At 45.9% G+C, this 19,643-nt stretch overlaps 1 protein-coding gene across 4 annotated transcripts in view; it reads right to left on the reverse strand.

The window, feature by feature from the left end:
• The window catches only part of PHACTR1 (phosphatase and actin regulator 1), a 646,873-nt gene that overhangs the window by 114,641 nt on the left and 512,589 nt on the right, over nucleotides 1-19,643 (reverse strand). For all 4 annotated transcript variants that reach the window (XM_078687609.1, XM_078687610.1, XM_078687612.1 and 1 more), the window contains one exon: nucleotides 11,995-12,313. In XM_078687609.1, the coding sequence (XP_078543735.1) occupies nucleotides 11,995-12,313 (319 nt within the window). The remainder of the gene's footprint in view (nucleotides 1-11,994; nucleotides 12,314-19,643) is intronic.

A 19,643-nucleotide genomic window follows, 5' to 3' on the forward strand; every position in this document is an offset into this window, starting at 1 on the left:
TCTCTGCCCCTAATGATGGTACAGACCTCCGCTTGCATGCCAACGCATCAGCATCAGCAGAGGGGAAGGATTCCTGAATAGCTTTAATTTTTGATACAAAAAAGTCAGCAAGCTGCCTAATCCACTCTTCAGTGTGGGAGTGAGAGGGGGCGCATGCGGCAGGATCAGCAAACTCCTTTACTATTCTAAAAAGTTCCCTACTCATAATATCCGCTTGATCTATTCTCCACTCAAGATATTCTTTTTTGCCTTCGGAGATATATTTATGGTAAAGTTTTATGGCATCACGATATTTTATTTTCTCCTCTGGCTCGTATTTGCGCCGCCACAGTCTTTCCGCCTTTTTACAATCTTGGCGCATTTTCCGTAATGCAGGAGTAAACCAAGGAGCGGACTCATGGCTGGGGACTGATCTAGCTATAATGTAGAGCCCCACCAGGAGCAGCTTTCCTCCTGCTCAGCCGATCCTCCAACTGACTCTCTCACTCACCAAATGTGAACAGCATAAAAGCTGCAGACAGAGATGCCCGTGCTGAAAGGCTGTCCAATGAAACAGGACACTGGTGGGGCCACAAGGCATTCTGACACTCTGTAAATAATATTTAGCTTAAGTTCTTGTTAAATTCTTCTTTCTCTGGTTTTATCAAGTTGGTTTCTAGCAGATTTATTTCTTCTTCCAATCCATGTGTGCACCTAGGTTCTTCTTTTTGAAATTATCGCCAAAATATGTTGTAGAAGAATGACGCCAGGTAGTCCATGTAAGTTATACATTGGTTTATTCAAGATAGATGTTATAATGTAGAGCCCCACCAGGAGCAGCCTTCCTGCTGCTCAGCCCATCCTCCAACTGACTCTCTCACTCATTAACATTCCGCAGCCACCTCACACACCATCATTCCACCACCACAGTCACACTGGCTGAGCAGCAGGTATGTATACACAAAAGGAGGTAAGGTGAAAATTAGTCGCAAATAATTTTTACGCATATATGCAGTTGTGAAGGGAGCACAAACACTTTCGTAAAACTGCCCTCACCCACAACAAGTTGTGGCATGCTTCATAATAGGGCTGCTACTGAACGCCTCTGTGCATACCCACGCTAGAGGCGGAGCAATAGGGAGGGGTAGACAATACAAACACTCAAAAACAGGAAAAGAACAGGATCCTACATAAGTGCAGACAGAAGATGGTTCAAACTGACTCAGAGATATCATCATAATAATGTTCTTCCTAGATTCCCTGATCAGATCTAAAAATGGGTAATAGAAACCCTTGGATGGTGGTGGTGTGAGTAAATTATGTACTCACCACCCCTCCGTTCTGCATAGAGGTCAACATATTTCTGCCGGGTTCTGATTCTTTAACCGGCATTCGTCAGGACAAACAGGATCCCTATGCTACTTCTCCAATATATTAAAAAAAAACTAAAGCATAAACACTGTACTAGGTATTAATCCACCTGTAAGTCTGGAGCATTCAAGTACATTACTCCTCAGATGGTAACGAGTTTATTAAGATGAGCGCTACAACCGGCCCGGGAGTAGAAGGTGACCCCCTGTAGTCAAACTTTCATCAAGGGTGGTCAGCTGCCACCTAATCGGTCTCTCCAAGTGCCGTGACGTGCAGCAGGTACAACTGTTTCTATAGTGACCTTTACCATTAAAGGCTTCTAAAAGGGATATGCAGTCCAAGGGATAGCACAAGCTAGCACCCAGGCAAACCCTAGGTTGGCAGCTCCATTAAGGTATACCAAAATAGGTCATGTTTGGCGTCAAAGAGCGTGCCTTATTATCCCTAACACAAATCTTATGTTGAGGACGATGTGGCAGTCACCCAGGTGGCTACCTTAGAGGTTGCTCACCTGGGTACCCCAGCCTTTCCTGTGCTCTGGCCAGCCTGCAGCTGCTGCAGCCAAGACATGAATGTGACCCTGTGCCAGGAAGTGTGAACTCTCCTTGAAGTCAATGGCCTGAACAGGAAGGATGTCACACCTTACTCCCTGAAGTGGCACATCAAGGAGGTGACCTTCAAAACCTTCACTGCCAATGACATGCAACCAGGTCGCTTGCCAAAGGAGGAAACAGCCTCCCCCCGCCCGAGGCACATTTGCACCCGAACAGGCAGGGAAATTAGATATTCGGGAGGTGTACACCTCCAGAAGGCCAGCAACACCTCTAGGGTGGGCCTGCTGGTCTGTACGGCTACGGAAGACTTATGCCAGTTTTAAAAGTGGTAGAATAAAGGGTTCTGGGGAGAAAATGTGACCCACCATAGGCCACATGCACCCACACCCCTAAAGACCCTAAATCTAGTATTTAACGGCTACCCTTGACGCCAGAACCTCAGTTCTGATCTGATGTGCAAAAAAGGATAAGAGGAGACCCGTGTCTGCGTCAACAGGATCTGCACAAAGCAAAGGCGTGATACTCTGCACCTGTGTCAACCTTCCTGAAACTGCGACACAGCAACTTGTCTTGGACCACAGCTCAGTTTTCACAGACATATGGACCCCTTTGAGAGCCAAAGGCAAATCTAGGCTACCCTGGACTAGTGGCACTATTCCGCTGCACATCGCAAATAAAAACAACATACTTTAACCAAAGAATCGCTGGCCGTCAGGCCCTATGAGGTATCACCTAAAAGTAGATGGTCCAATGCATTGTGGGAAACGTTATTCTGACCACCAGTAAGTTTCAGGCGGCTACAGTGTTCCCCCTGACCTCCAGATGTTGATTTAACTTTCTACTGAGCTTATCGCTGTCAAGTCTTGTTGGTCGCTAGTCGGGCAACCCTCCTTTTACTTGAAGCTGCACCTCAAAGAAACTCTGCAAAATATTCATCCAACATCAGCAGTGGCTTCATTGTTGACTCTTTACACCCGGTTCCTCACCAGCACAGTGTAAGCTGTAAAACCAGCTCCCCTATTGCTTCCATTTCAGCACCATGGACAGCCAGGACAACTCTGCACCCGGGCTTCTCAAGCCAGGTAAAATCGAACTGACTGTTGTGGCTTGGTCCTGAGACCCTCACTACCTTTACTCTCCTTGGGTTCCACACAACTCGACCTGCAAGTGACTAATTGTCACTAGTGCTTTTTACCATTGACTGCAATGATAAAGCTCTGCAGAACTGTTTTGCACTGATTTAATTTTGCTTCTAAAATCCACAACTCCAAGTATACTTATCCAATTGACTTCATTTTGGGATCTAAATTTATATACAAATCTGCTTTATCTTTATAAATTGGTGTCAGATTTCTTTTGAGTAGTGTTAAGCACTTATCGTCCATGTTGGTACTCTGAAATGCTTAACACATGTTCCTCTAGTAAAGCTTACTGCTCCTTGCCACTCTACCAGGACTGAGCTAAGGATTTATTACTATGAATCTAAGGACCATCTTTGGAGTATTGTGAGACTATTGTATGGTGAAGCCAAACCTGCATCACCATATAATATTTCACCTTCCTACATTGACATTACCAAAAAGACAATTTTGACCACAGATGCCAGTCTCAAAGAGTTGGGAGCTGTTCTGGCATAAATGGTATATGGTGAAGAGAGTGTGAAAGCATTCTCCTTGCGTTCTCTCAGTGGAGCAGAGGACAGATATTCAGTTATTGAAAGGGTAGGCTCTTGCGTGCATGTAGGCTATGCACCATTTTAAGTTATTCCTTTGGGCTTACCTTTCACTCTAAAGACTGATCATAAACCCTTAACCCCAGTGTTCACTTGCAAAGAAACAGTAATTTGCATACATATTTGCTAAAAAGTCGCAGGAGTTAAAAGTTGTTCTCAATGGGCACTCGCGCAAGTTTTCATTTCTTCCTGGAATGCCCAGTAAGTTTGACCCTCCATTGGGTTATGTGGGGGTTAGTCATAGGTGTTAAATGCTGTTCGAAGTTTCAGGGTATGCAAGTTGACGTAACCTCCTATAATTTTTTTTAATGTGCCTCTCAGTAGCCAAGGACAGCCGCCATATGCCTGGTGTGGTCACCATTATGCCAAGTCAATCATTATAAAAATAATACCAGTTACTGTGCTAGGGAATGCCACCATTGTGCCAAGGATGTACACAGAATGTTTCGACTGACCACAATATGCTATAGCACCATTATGATAGGGATGACCACCACTATGCTTTGGATGGCCACTACTATGCCAAGGATGTCCATAATATGAAAGGGCATAATACTACCAGCCTCAATTATGCCACAGATTGTTAAATATATTGCTGGTCTGGGTAACTATGTGCTGTGATTAGATAGCAACTATAACAAAGGATACCTCCAATTTGCCAGAAAATTCACAATGTCAGTGGTGGCCAATATAAAGCCAAAGAAGGCACACTATCCCAAGGTTGACCGCAGTATGGTAAGGCATTTATAATGCCACGGATGGTCACCAGAAAGGTCTGCAGTATGCCAAGGGCGGCCACCGTAATACCAAGAATGCTCTTCCACAATATGCCAAGGCACAAATTATGCCCGGGATGGTAACCATTATACCACCAGTTCCAATAGAATCAAGGTATACATTCCCAAACACTGACAGAGAAGCATGCATTAACATGTGTAAGCACGAGCGGAAAATCCGTTACGTCCGCGGATTTTTCGGATTTTTAGTGAATCCGCAATCCGCGTATTTTACGTATTTTTCACAAAATCCGAAGAAAAAAATCCGCGGATGTAACGGGTTCAAAAGTTGAACCCCCACTCATGTAACTATTTTACAATGGCGCCAGCAAGCTGCCAGCGCCGTTGTAAAATAGTTACAAAGTTAGCTTGCACAGGAACCACTAGATAAAACGAAGCAGGTGCTGCTTTATTTTATCTAAGTGCTTCCTGTGCAAGCTAACTTTGTAACTATTTTACAACGGCGCTGGCAGCTTGTTGGCGCCATTGTAAAATACACTCAAGAGACCCCTGCGCCCTTCGGCGCGATTGCATAGTAACACACACATGGTCGCTGGAACTAGTTGAAGCTCAAATGCAGTGATTCATTCATCAGCCCAGAAACAATCGAGAGCGTCGTCGAGGCTGGGCAATGTGCCTTCTTTACCAAATCTACCGTCGAAAGTCAGCTGTGATGCTGGATAGAGGCCTTTGCATCCTTGACTTTCACGAGCACAATCCCTGTGCTGTTCCTGTGACCAGGAGTCTCTGTATCTTCATCTGCTGCTCTGATCGGCCTCTGACCTTTTATACACACAAGAGGCATGTGCACTCGCATGGAAACCCCGTCCGTTTGGCCATGAGTAGGCACATTGTGTTCGCACGGGTTTCTGCACGTTCGCGAGCGTTTTGCACAATAAAACCCTCGCGAACTTGCAGAAACCCGTGTGTTGCAACTTGGCACTTGGTATCTTCCACTCTCCTTCATTCCCCCCTCCCCTCTCATGCCCACTTGGTGTGACCCGTAGCTGTCTCTGAAGGCAGCTCTAGAATGTTGGGAGTTTTGGTCCTGTCAAGCTGGGAGCATCTTGTAATGATTGATACCGAATAAAGTTCCTGAAATAATTCCACGTGTGGACATTCCTTACTACATTTGTGGCGACGAGGACTACGGAGCTGAGCCAGGGTCAGTGGGGTGCTCTCCCCTGGAGTAAGTTAAGCTTGGACAGAGACAACGTGTGAAGAATTGATTTATTGAGCTGCGTCGGGCGTCCTGATGTGATAAAGAAACAGGAGAGGAGTAAGTCCCGAGTGGATGCATTTTGAAAAAAGATCATCAGGTGAGCAGCTGAAGCCAATGAAGAAGGCTGAGCGGAGCGGGAGACGAATTTGCAGTTAGCTGTTCCCACCGCGTTGTGAAGTTACATTGAAAGCCTCGGTCAAGAGGTCGAGAAATCGGCTCTGTAGGAGAGCACTTGTGAAATTAGCGGAATAAGCAATTTGAGAGATGATTTGCATCGGGCGTTCTTATGAAAAGTGAGTTTGTGAGGATAAATAAGACCCGAGTTGAAGAGCTGTGATAGAGACGAAGGCTCGTGTGGTGAGCAGTTGTAACTGACGAAGTAACATGAAGCAGTTGAAGAAGGGGAAAAGAAAATAAGACGGTTTGAAGCGTAGGAAAGCGAAGCGGTGAGGTGACAAGGGAGCTGACCCCAAGTGATCTTCAAGTAAGAGGTTGTATAGTCACCACTTTCCTGCGCATTAGCCCCTGATAGATCTCCCAGGTGAGGTGGAGAACGATAATCGGGTGTCGGGTCGGGCACCGTGCATTCCCATCACCTACTCAAAGTAAAGCCTTTGGGTATCAACAGGGTGTCCAGCAAACCCCTGGTGCAGCGTATGAAAGTGAACTGAGGCGGCGCGCTGCGAGGTGATAAGCATCTCGTGAAGAAATTAAGAATAACAGGGTGTCCAGCAAACCCCTGGTGCAGCGTATAAAAGTGAACTGAGGCAACGCGTTGTGAGGGGATAAGCATCTCGTGAAGAAATTAAGAATAACAGGGTGTCCAGCAAACCCCTGGTGCAGCGTATAAAAGTGAACTGAGGCAATGCGCCGTGAGGTGATAATCATCTCGTGAAGAAATTGAGAACAGGGTGTCCAGCAAACCCCTGGTGCAGCGTATGAAATTGAGCTGAGGCAGCGAGCCGTGAGGTGATGCGCATTTCTTCAAGAACTGTAACCAATGGTTGAAAAGGATGTTGATTTTACAAGCGTCATGAAGTACATGATAGCCTCTTTCTAGGGAATACATGAAAAAACAGTGTGATGAATCTAAATGCGAGCACCTGTAGTCAGCTCACACGAGTATCGGCGCAAAGCATTTTTGAGTAAACTCTGTAAGCCGAGAAGGGAAGCAGGAGGCGGAGCAGGAAGCATAATCTTCCCCTCAGAACTTCAGGGAAGGCTGTCAATCCCCGTTGCAACGCGTGAAAAGGAACGGAGGTAGCGCTTTGAAACAGCGTCAAGTAGCTGCGTGAGGATTGGGAAGTTAACCTCAGAAGCATTGGAGGTTAAGGAAGGTAATTTAACCCCGGTATAAGTGAAAGATCCTACCTGAGGAGTTAATCTCTGCCTGTCAGCACGTTGCCATTCTCCCTGTCAAGGCGTCACCACAACGCAGCGGGAAGCTGATCTGAGTTGATGAAGAAGAAGCGACTTTGGTAAACACCCCGGAGGGTGCCTCTGGCGGAGCCAGAGCAGGCGTTGGTGCGGGGAATTCCGGGGGGTGTGAAAAGGAAAATCAAAGAAGTGGAGATTCGTCATCGCGGGAGGAAGCGTCATGAAGAGGTGAGAGATAACAAGTAAAGAGGGGCCAAAGGCAAGCTGTCACACGTCTCCAGCCGGGAGCTGCACTGTAGAGACAGTTTGTTCGGCGTTTCACCCAGAGACATTTCCAAGCAGAAAATGTCCCAAGTTTAGCTGTTTTTGGCGGTACTATTTCCCCCGTTGAAGTGAAGGTACGATATCGTTAGACATTAGGCTTGCATAAGAGGAAGATATGAGTTAAGAAAAGAAGAGTTGTAAAGTGATGTTTAAGTTAAATATTTACAAACGTCCCTGAAGTGTAAAATAACGTTGCGGGTTACGAGATTCACTGAGGAACCAGGGGAGTTCTCGGGGGGTGAAGCGGGTGATAGAAAGATCGCACAACTGGTCATTGAGACTGTTCCCTGACTCACAGAGGGGTGCTCCTAGGAAATTGAGCGTGAGGATCATCCTAGAGTGGGTTTTTGTAATAACTACCCTCTTTCTCAGGAAAAGTTAAGCCGTGAAGATTTACAGTCGCCAGTGTCACCCCCACAGATGGTAAATGGTACAGACGCCACCTTGTACTGCCACCCAGTGGGCTATTCTGCCCAATGCACGCACATTAACAAACCTGCAGTGGGGAACAAGGAACAAGATCAAAGACTTTAAAAGACGTCAAGGAGAAAATAAATAAATAAATAAACCAAGGGGTTTACTTATAATCACATGAGCACGTTTGTGAAGAGTAGTATTCTAAGAGAAAATTCGGCAAGGCTGAAGGGTGGGCAGTAGAGCTCATCAGGGAAGACTGTGTTTTTGTTTCATGGGGAACAAAGGAGGAGGAGGAACCCGCTACTCGCAGGACTGAAAGGGTGATCGCACCGAGCAGGACTTTCCCCATCAGCACTTTCCTTTTAACTATCCGGGGCAAAGGAGCACACAACGAGGCACTCTCGTCCCGACATCTGCTGACGGGAGGGGAACATTGCACCTCCATGAGCTATCATAGAGACAACAGCACGGGTAACATGGAGTGGGGCCAGAAGTACAATTTTCCGACACCCGTGCCGTTCATGGAGGAGGATGAGCAAAATGTCGCTGATTGGAGTGTGTGGAAAAAGTACTTCGAGAATTACATGTCAATTTTTGAGGAAGAGGTAGTATCCTTTGTACCCAAGGAAAAGGCTGAAATATTGCTGTACAGCTTAGGAACTGGGGGACGGGAAAAGTACCGAGAAATGGAAAAGGCATTCATGATAGGTACTATCAGGAACATCTATGAGGACATTTTGAGTGTATTGGATAAATACTATGAACATGACTCGTTGAAAAAAATACAAAGCGAAGAAGTAAAGAAGGAAAGGAGAGGTGGCCACGAGGAAGTCAATCTAAGTAAAATAAGCATGGGATGTACCATAGGTATAGGCGGAGTGATGACAGACGTGATAACAGATTCAGGTTCCCGCCATAGTATGATGAGCAAGAGGGAATGGAACCGTAAATTAGTCAAAAAATATGGAAGCGTATTGAAAGAGGCAAACATTTCCCCAAAGTCTAATACAGGAGATGACATTAAAGTAATAGGATACCAAGTCATGGATTTAATGTACAGGGGACATCAGTCTAGGAGCACCATTTACATAACAGAAAGCGGACCCACCGTACTGGGGTGGAAGGATCAAATGAAACTGAGAATATCACACAAAGGAAGAAGAAGAGAACAAATGAAGGAGCAGGCACAGAAGCTAAGCATGAGGGTAACAAAGGGAGGTGCGTCGAAGAACTCTACGCCGCACTCCGAGGGTGCTGAAGTTTTGGATGAGGCTGCCTGTATTAAAGTACTAAGGGAAATTACCACCATAAGCAACTTGCAAGGAAAACGAGAATCTTATCAATGTATAGTGGATGAGAGAGAAATACGTAAGAAACTAGAAGGCAAATGTGGAGAAGGTTTAGGAGGAGAAGAAGAAGTATTCGAAATGAAGGGAAAACACACTAGGGCTATAGTTAATGAGCGCAAAAAGAATAAAGGTAACGGTAATCCATTCAATAGCAAAGAGATGAGGCAAATGACCTCGCCATCTGAACTCGAGTCTAAAGTGAGGGAGGAGTATGAGGTCAATAGTCTAAAGGAAAGAGAAGTGGTCTCAAGTTTGAAGAGGGAGAAGAAAGGAGAATACCCTCAAAGGCCCTACAGTGGGACGGTGGAGAGAGAGAGCAAGGTAATGCAATAGATCCATACTAAAAGATTTCCAGCCAAATGTCCAGCCAGGACTGAAGGGTCCACACTATGATGATAGAAGCAAGCATAAGTTACTGGATCAAGAAAACACTTCTGAGTTCTCTGAGGGAAGATGCAGGATGAACCAGGAGAACGGAACTAGGGCAGTGGAGAATCAGGTTGTTCAGCGCGAGCTATTTGAAAAGGAAGTCAAGAGAGTATTGGTTGCTGGTAGTGGCCAAGGAAGGAAGGACAAAAGAGCGCCGAGGCCAGTATTCGTTGATGTTACTGCAATAGAGACATAGGGTGCCATAAGGAGTTGCCGGGCACTGCCAGGGTTCAAGTTTCTGCTTAAAGAAGTGATATGAGCGGCATCTCCTGGAGCATCTCTCCAGTGGGAGATGGAAGGACTGGTGGGAGTAGTTCAGAACTCCATTTCGTTGATTTCCACCCATTATTATGCATAGAGCAGAGGGGGAGGTGACTGAGGACGCGCCATAGGGTGGGGAAGTTCCTGCATAACCCCCTGTGACATCTTCCTGCTCACCCATTGCGTCACAAGCCAGTATACCGCGTGGGACCTAGCGGTACAGGGTCCCCTGCCCCGACCTGGCCCCCTCTCCTCCGCAAGTTCTTTTTAGAGGTTGTTAAATTACCGCCTTTACAGTTATCTTCACACAGTTCTACCCCATTGGTACAGCCTCGCTGGCTCTGGGTTTGAGGTGCCTCCCCTCTCCCCACTTCGCACTCCTCGTATTCTTCTCTTCTGCTGTTCCTCCCTTGAAACCTTTTCCCTCCCTTCCGTCTTCCTCTTTACTTTCATCCCGGCCTCACCTTTCTCCCTTCTCCCCTCTTCATCCGACCCGCTCTCTCTGCTGTCCCGTTTCCACTCCCTTTGTCTCCCTAGGGGGGATGATGTGTTGCAACTTGGCACTTGGTATCTTCCACTCTCCTTCATTCCCCCCTCCCCTCTCATGCCCACTTGGTGTGACCCGTAGCTGTCTCTGAAGGCAGCTCTAGAATGTTGGGAGTTTTGGTCCTGTCAAGCTGGGAGCATCTTGTAATGATTGATACCGAATAAAGTTCCTGAAATAATTCCACGTGTGGACATTCCTTACTACACCGTGCGAACACAAAAAAAAAATATACGCTAGGATCCGCGGATTTTGCGTATTTTTGAAATACGCAAATACGCAAATCCGCAAATCCGCGGATTGCCAATCCGCAAAATCCGCCCACAGTCACGGTTGCAATGTGAGTGCGCTCACACACACAGATTTACCCATATTTCCTTTTCCATGCACACACATACTCACAGACACACAAGTACAGATTCACTTACTCAAAAGCAAATATGCATACATAATACTCTGGGCCCTATAACCCTTCCATGCAACTGGTGCCCGCTAACCCTGCTTTAAGGTTCTTACACTTGAAATGGAAGCATTCATGCCCACCAAGAATCATTTGTATCTGAGCCCGCAGAGGACATGGAGTTTTAGGGCTTGAAGATCCCAAGCCATGTGTCATGATAGTAGTCCAATGCACAGCTCAGAAAACAAATACTAAATTGGCATGAATAATAACATGTTTTTACTTTGCATATCATGCCAGAATGTATGCAGTTGTTAACCACTGTTACACACAGGTGTTTCTATTGTCAGTTATCAAATGTAATAGTGCTCACTTTACTGAGATCAGAAGGATTTAAGGCTAAATGGAATTGCTGGTGCTCAATCTCATAGATACATTCTTCACCCACTGACCCATCAATCCCTCTTGTCTCCTCAGCCCTGGAGAGATCTGGGCAACAGCACAAAGGTAAGCTTTGGCAGGTATCACAAAGTGCAGGGAGTAGGGGAGGGAGCGGGCTGAGTTATGGTCCACCTTCAGGGGCAGGCAATAACCTGGCCAGGGAAAGGCTCAAGCAGCAATGGCTGCTGCATGCTCACTTTCATATCCAGGATCTCGCTCAGCTTCAGTAAGGTTCAGTCAATAGGAGGACGATATGGACTTTGCTTCTGTCAAAGCTCCTGGTGAGTTTTTTCTCATTTTGCGTTGCAGAATATCGTTAGTAAATACAACGTCTGACAGAAATAGTGTGGCCTAAATAATAATTACAAAAATACTGTCCCTTTGGTGGTTGGTGAAGATATTCTATTATTGACTCCAATCGAGGTGTTGATATCCTTTTATTAAATCTAATGGGGTGATGATGTTCTGGTGTTATCATACCTCTGAGAAATGGCAAAACTGCATAGCTTGGCAGTGGGTGCCTGCTCTTACCTCTGACTCACATACAGAAATAATGAATGAGTGTTTTTGGCTAAACCTGTGGTGCCCACTTTCTCATGCACAGTGTGTGTGGGCTACTTCTTCATGCTACTGCTGCCAGGCTCTCTAGATCACAGTCAAACACATGTTACTGACAGCGAGGACAGCAAGAATGAAAGGCTCAAAAGACACCCTCCAATCCTGTGCACATATCAGCATTTCCCAGGCATGGTTACATGCCATACATACAATACATACAAAGCTCAAAGAGTGAAACAATTATGGGAGGAATGGGATACCTTTCCAGCCTCTGCATGGTCATGGCAAGAGTCTTATTCAACTCCTCAATCACCCGGCATCCCGGGGGCAGTGACTGATGGATGGGTATCGAGTTGGAGCCCACCGACAGATGCTGGCTCCCATACTGGAACTGGTGCTGATGGGCCGCCAGCTGTGATGGCAGAACGCTGTGGTGGTGCTGAGAGTTCTTCTGGTTGGAATACGACGAGAGGCCATGGTCTGTCCCCCCTAATGGCACACAAATCATGACTTTCTTTGGAGGTAGTGGAGGAGACATTTTCCCTGGCATACAAGGCAGTTTCCCAGGTGCGCCGGAGTCTAGAACAAAGGTACAACACACATCATTAATCTCTAACAGACAGCAATGCAGCAGATTCACTTTAAGTCTCACACGTAAGGTTGGCCTTCTTTTGTCACACGAAATAAACACTGACAAAAGCAAGAGTGTTTTAAAGCCAAAAAATGTGGTTGTCAACTTTTTGATGTTAATATAAAATTAGCCACTATCAGCATTACCAAATTTAATTGAGCAAACATGGATAATTTCTGTAATACCTCTACCATACTTTAAAGTAATTTACAAAAATAACTATTTATAACTGGTGGTAAGATAAATAGGATCTTGGTTATACTTCAAAGCATTACTTCTCACGTGGTGACAGCTTGGGGTCTGGGAAACTCAATGCGTTTGTTTAAAAACATCTCAACCTAATTTCAGACTCTGCAATAAGTACATTTCAAGGAAAGCAGACTCTGAAGCCCCTCCCATTGCTATGCCTAATCTGTGCCTTTTACGAAGCCATTCAATTTTTATTGGACGCGGTGGATGGAAGGGAGAGAGGGATTGGTCAATCCGTGCCAATGTCTTTAGCCCCTCCGTTGTTATTACGGGAAATCTACAATCCATACTTCGGGAGCATTCAATTAAAGTTAAAAGCATCAATGATTGCTACAGATTTTGCATATTGTCCCAAAATGGGGTTGTACTCCCAAAGTATACAGTTCATCCAAAATGCACTTCTCCTCCCTTCACCGCTGTCAATTCCATACACGGTACCTCATCACATTGTTTTCATGACCTTAGTTGAGGAACCCTTCGTCAACCACCAGGCTCTGTAGCAATCGGCGGAGGAGTCGGTAAATATCCGGGTCTCCAACAGTCGGAATGGCTGGCGACTATGTCGAAGCTGGTGCCTCAGGCGCCCTCTGTGTGTGTGTGTGTGTGTGTGTGTATATATATATATATATATAATTATTACCCTCTGGCAGTGGACAGTAGGTAGTCATAGTTAGGACTATTTTCCCCAGGAAAAGCACTTGTTGTTTCGCTAATAACTTTGGTGCTGTTTGACAAATCTTAACAAAATTCTCAAAATTAGTTTGCCACTCACTTCAGCTGCTATCTGGAAGGTTTGGGGCTGATTCATCAAGTAAGGGCTGAGAAAAAGGAGGTGTTTCCAAAATGCATTTTCCCCATGCAAATTCCCATACCCGAACCGCTGAACAGAATTATACCAAATTTGGAAGAAGGCTAGACTTGGTCCAGAAAGATCTCTTTTGTAATTTTGTGTAAATCAGTTCAGTAGTTTGGGAGTTGATAAAGAAAAAAGATTCATGTATATATAGCGATGTGGAGGGTCAGCGGATCCAACAGATCTGAAAATGAGATCCGGGTGGGCCAAGTTCCAGGGAGAGTGGGAAATACATAGATTCAGGTGGTGCATGCTGCCCCCGCCCAAGCCGATTTTAGCCCAGGAGACCCATGCATCCCGATCCTATACATAAGTGGGTGAGGGACACCCTAGGGCAGAAATCGGCCCCAGGGAGAAGCTGCATACCCACCTCCCCCATAAATACTGTGGTTGGCCCGGGGAATGGGGACCCGGGGGACAAACATGGCCCAGTGAGAGGGGCCATGTACCCCAATAAAAAAAATGCACTGCAGCCTGGGAGATGGGGCCGGGGCCAAATCGGACCAGGGAAGGAGACATGTGCCCTTCTTCCCCACAAAATGTACCAGGCCCTAGGGGATGGGGTCCCAGGGACCGAAATCAGCCCAGAAAGCAGACTGTGTGTCCTCCTCCTTGGCTGACTGCCTTTGGGGAGTTGGCCACAGGGCCCGGCCGTGCGCAGCATGGGTTTGACTGCAGCGCCCGGCCACGGCATGGGGTTGGCTGCATGTGGAGTGAAGGCCATGTCAGTTGGCAGTTGGATTAGCATACAGTAATTTAATATTACTTTACAGTAAAGAAAAACTAGAAATTCACTGAAAAAACCAAAGCTTACAGGGACGTAATAGCTGGAAGTAGCATTAAAAACATAGAAATTCAATGAACAAACCAAAGGTTACATGGACATTATGGTTAGGAAATAAAATTGAAAAAAACCTTAGAAATTTACCACAAAACCAAAGGCTACAGGGACGCTAAAGATTGAGGTTTGACACATACAAAACCGTACAAATTCAGCAGTTAGAGTTATCTCAAGTAACTATAACTTGTGCCCTAAGGTAACTATAACTCGAATCTTCGCAATGCATGGCTAATTACCCCACATATGAAATCACTCATAACATCTATGACATCATTGATAAAATCACTGCAACATTTGGTTTAAAAAAGAAAACTGTGCATGGCGAAAGTGAGAGTTATAGTTACCTTAGGGTACCAGTTATGGTTACTTGAGACAACTCTAACTATAACTGGTGAATTTCCATGGTTTTGTGTGTGTAAAATCTGAATCTAACTATAACGTCCCCGGAACCTTTGCTTTTTTAGTGAACAAAAAGAGTTGGAAGCATACCATTTTTCTACTTAGTGACAGAAAGGCACTGGCCCTGGTTCACAGACAGCCACTTGCCTTGGTGAAAAGAGTCCTTTGATTCAGTGTCAATGTTTAAATTAAGGGAGGGATTACGTTTCCAAAGAATTGAACTAGCCTTTCAATTAATGATAGGTCAGCTATTTTTTGTAGAATTCCAGTTCTCTTATTATAATTAGGGATCCTCTTTGCTACTTTCCATGACATATTAAACTTGTTGGTGGAAAAAAACACCTTCATTATGAAACAAGCATTTACAATGCAACGGTCTTGCCTTCGCAAAAGTTAGAGCTATTGGCATTGTAAATGACACACTTTTTATTAATGTGTTGGTTTTGAAAACAGATACAAAATGGCATTGTCATTTACAATGCCAATAGCTTTAGCTCTTGAAAATGTGAGACCTATTGCATTTGCACACACACAGAGCCACACACACACACAGAGCCACACACCCACACACACACACAGAGCCACACACACACAGCCACACACACCCAGACACACACACACACACAGTCACACACAGTCACAGGACCCCTAAAAGGACTGGGGCCTATAGACCTGTGCGCACTTTGTCTGTTTGGTATTCCGGAACTGGGCTTTCAAAACTGGCCTCCATTGGCTCTGCCTCATTGAGGAAATGAGCAGTGGAATAAGTCCTGTCCAGCCCTGGTTTCTGGGCAACTCTTTTTCATCACCTCGTGCACTGGTTCCCTCGCCTATCAAAACTGGACTAACTGATCATAGGGCAGGAACCAGACTTCCAGGGTCTGTGACCTGTGTAGCTTAATTGTACCATAAAGGCGTAGAGAAACAAAAGGCAGCGGCAACACTAAAGCAACGCTTTGTAGAAATATAGCAAACCAGTAGATGAATAAAGGAAGTATTCCTTCATGAGCTCCCCACCCCCCCATCTTTTAGAACCTTTTTCGAAGCTTTGTCCCCACGAGATTAGGAGTTGAGCAACTTTAGATGCGTTGCTATCAACAAACAGCCCCTTGCTAGTTTTACAGCCTTTAAATGAGCAGATTCCTGGATGAAATCCCGTGGTAAAGGGCGCGCGCGTGTGTCCATTAGTGCAATATTTCCCAGGCCAAGAGAGTCCGTGTTGTACATAGTAAGCGCTTGTGGGAACGTGCGGCCCTGGATAAAACTCAGTTTGCATAAGGCAGAAATAAGTTGACCAGCTGAACTTTGCTTTATTCCCCCTGTCAACCCCAGATTCCAATTGGCCCCCGGTAGGCTTGAGGCGCCATGGAGTGCCAGATCCCACAGACAGCGGCCTTGGCCCGAGAACACCAGCATTCCATGCTCCAAAAAATGTAAACATTGTTTGCCTGGCTAATCGCACAAATGCTAATCGTAAAAACAGCAGAGAAGTGCTTGCTCAGCCCATTTCTGAGGCATGTTCATGCCTCCCGCGATACCCACGCAGTGATTACTGACAGAGTATGCCAGCACCAGTGGCGGCTGGTGACATTTGGAAGTGGTGCGGAAGAAAATTAATTTCATAGTGCACCATAGCGAGCGAACATATTTTGCATGGGGTCTCAGCTTTCCAAACTGCATGTGCAGCATGTGCTGGGCAAGTGATGTGCACGGTCAATGTTAAAATGGAATGCTTTTTGATGCGGTCCGTCCCGCTGTGGCTCCGCCTGAAAGGTGGGAGTGTGTTGTATACTGCTCAGGGATTGAGGCTCGGCGGTTGTTCGTAACTCGCCTTCCCGCACGGCTAATGGAATGAGAGGCGGTCACAGAAAGCAATAGAAGGTGGACGGGCGATAGAGCGAGAAGCTGGCAAGAGCGCCGTCAAGCCAAAACAAGCGTGAGAGCGCCACCAATGGAACACCAACCCAAATGCACGGCTGACTGCTCAATTACAGTAGTACAAACAAATATCGCAGATCTAATTTGCCCCTAGACAACAGTGTTACGTTATCCTGGACTTTACGTACTTGTTATTCCAAATAACTGCTACGGCGTCTTCAACAGAACGAGGAGGGCTTTGAAAAACAAGCCGTCAGGAGGGCAGTCGAACACCACCATGTTTCTCCGAGGTCAAGCAGAAATCCCTTGGAGAAACGCCCAGTCATTTTCGGACTGGGGGGGCGTGTTTTTCTTTCTCTCCTCTTCCCATTGGCTGGAATGTAAAATTCCAGCCAATGGGAAGAGGAGAGATAGAACCTAAAAAAACACGCCCCTCAATCTGAAAAAGACGGGGCTTAAATGGACAGACGCCCCTCTTCTCCAATGGCTGGCCTCAGTTTAGGAAGCCAGCCAATGGAGAAGAGGGCGGGTTCAAGCCCCACTCTGGAAAACATAAGATCTCGCCGGCGAGACTGCGCAAGCACAGCCTATGCAGGCCGAGACCTAAAAAGGAGAGTAGTGGATATCTGAGTTTATTCTGGGCTCTGGTCTTCGTGAGAACTTGTCTTCACTGATGCCCTGATTACCTCTTGTTAGAAATAGGTACCAAGAGATTGGTCAAGGATTATTCCTGGAAGTTATTCTCCTTCTATATATTCCTCATACCCTCGGAATCATGTATATACAATGCTTCAAAATGTATATTCCAAGCATACATATTATAGGCTGCACATGGTATAATGTATTTGTGCCTACGCAAGTAGTTTCTAGAAACATCTACTACCTTTTTTGTCACCAGAGAAGCAGGATCTCCCTTTCATGTTAATAGGCCTATTTTCTTTTTTAACAGTTCTCAGTTTTTTTAATTCTTCTCTGGGCATCCTAATAGTGTAGAAACACATTTATTCAACCTGGCTTGTTCTTTTTATACAGTCTTAAAAACATCAAAGCACCCATCACATAGGGTGCAATTGAGTTTTCATGATGTACAGTATACTACACGCCTAGTGTGAACCAAGAGATAGTTGCCTGTTTATTTTGGTCTTCCAGTAATGACTAAGAGCCTGATTACAAATTTGGCTGTGCGGAAGTATGGCGGCACGCCACCGCCCCACACCGCCAAACTTGACCGCTGGCTGCCCGACAGATTATGAGTTTTCTCGTTGTCTGGAAGGCAGTCCTTTGGCATTCCCATGGCAGTGCCTTTGAAAAAGGCACTGCAATGGGATGGATGTATGACATTACAACGCATGCTTTTACATCGCATGCTTTTACAACGTGGTTTTTACAACGCATACCATTACAACGCATAGTGCTTTTAGGTGCTGGATAGTGAATTGTTTAATTTACTATGCCAACTCCAGTCCCCGTGGATAGTAGGGAAGGTGTTGGATAGTACATTAAACCTATTCCCTATCCTAGAGCGCCCCCCAGTGCAATGCGTTGTAATGGTTTGCATTGTAAAAGTTGCGTTGTAAAGGCACTGCGTGGTAAAAGTTGCGTTGTAAAGGTTGTTTACCCAATGGGATCCCTTTCCTGCACAACATGGACTGTTAAGTTCATGCCATGCAGGAAAGAGGGTGCATGATCACAGGGGGCACACCATGTGCCCCCCTGCATGCACCCAAGTGCCCAGAGGCAACAGGGAGGCCTGTAGGGCTCCCTTTGTTGCCTCATCCCCAGAAATTCATCATGTAAACACCACCATGAATCCTGACACTAAGGAAAACTCGTAATATGCTCAGTGGTTCTGCATCGGCACTGGCAGCATATTGCGTGCCTCTGACTGCCGAGCCACCACTAGGAACGTGATTCCCTGACGGTTGTGGTGGAGTACTGGAGGTCTGACCGCCGTAGTAGTAATATGGCGGTTGGACAACTGGTGCGGCGGTTCCCGAACGCCACCGCACCTCCACCATGGATTCAGCACTATTATGTGTGTGAGGTTTGCTCTTCAATAAAGGATGACTTTCGACATATACTTGGCAGACCTCCTGTAATGTCCAAACCTTTGGACTTAATTCTCTCCTTTCTTTGTTTCTGGTGCTGGCATACTAATTTTTGTGATTATATTGTTCTGGGGAGATGTACGGTGGACTACCCTCACCTCTCTGTTTATGTGTTAAAGGTAACAAATGGTAAGAACATGAGGAGGGCAAGTTTGTTGTCACCCTCCACTTTAAGATCTTGGTGTTGTGCATGAGTGGACTACACGGTTGACTGGCAGTTGGGTCATGAAGTTGGCAGAGAACTGGCAAGAAAATCATTCTAGAACCTATATTTCACATTTGTTGAAAAATAATGTTTTTAATGGGACACACCGCATGTTGATGCCTTATAGTGTGGAGAAGTGTGGCTCAATGGTTAGAGCGGCAGACCCTGATGCAGAGGTCAGGCCCGGGACCAGGGTTCAATTCCTGCCTCGGCTGGTCTCGGCGGATCTTGGGCTCATAATTCCCCGGACCTGATTTCTCGCCTCGGTGCCTACTCTAAGCATGGGTCCCACGCTGCAACTCTGGGCAATAGCTTGCTTAGTCTCCACAACGGCCCCCTACAGCGCTGGGGATGCCTGGTTGCACCCTGGGGATGCCCAGGAGTGGACATTTCACGGGAAAAAACCAGGAAGGGTTCCCTAGCGGTATGAGCACAGCACCAGGACACTCCGTAGTATTAGTGCGCTTTACAAATACGTCTACATTTACATTAACATAGTGCATGTAGCCCAACGAATGAGGTAGCTCCTAGTTTTCAAGTCCATCTGATTAAAGCCCAAGTCTACAGCAGCCTACTGAGGATGATTTGTGATTGCCGAAAAAATAATCATGTGCGTAACTATTTACTACACGGTTGACTGGTGGTTCGGTGATGGGTCATGTCATTTGGTTGGGGGAGAACTGGCAAGAAAATCACTCTAGAACCTGTATTTCACATTTGTTGAAAAATAATGTTTTTAATGGAA

The sequence above is a fragment of the Lissotriton helveticus genome, chromosome 4_1 (assembly GCF_964261635.1).
Source record: "Lissotriton helveticus chromosome 4_1, aLisHel1.1, whole genome shotgun sequence".
Classification (NCBI taxonomy): domain Eukaryota; kingdom Metazoa; phylum Chordata; class Amphibia; order Caudata; family Salamandridae; genus Lissotriton; species Lissotriton helveticus.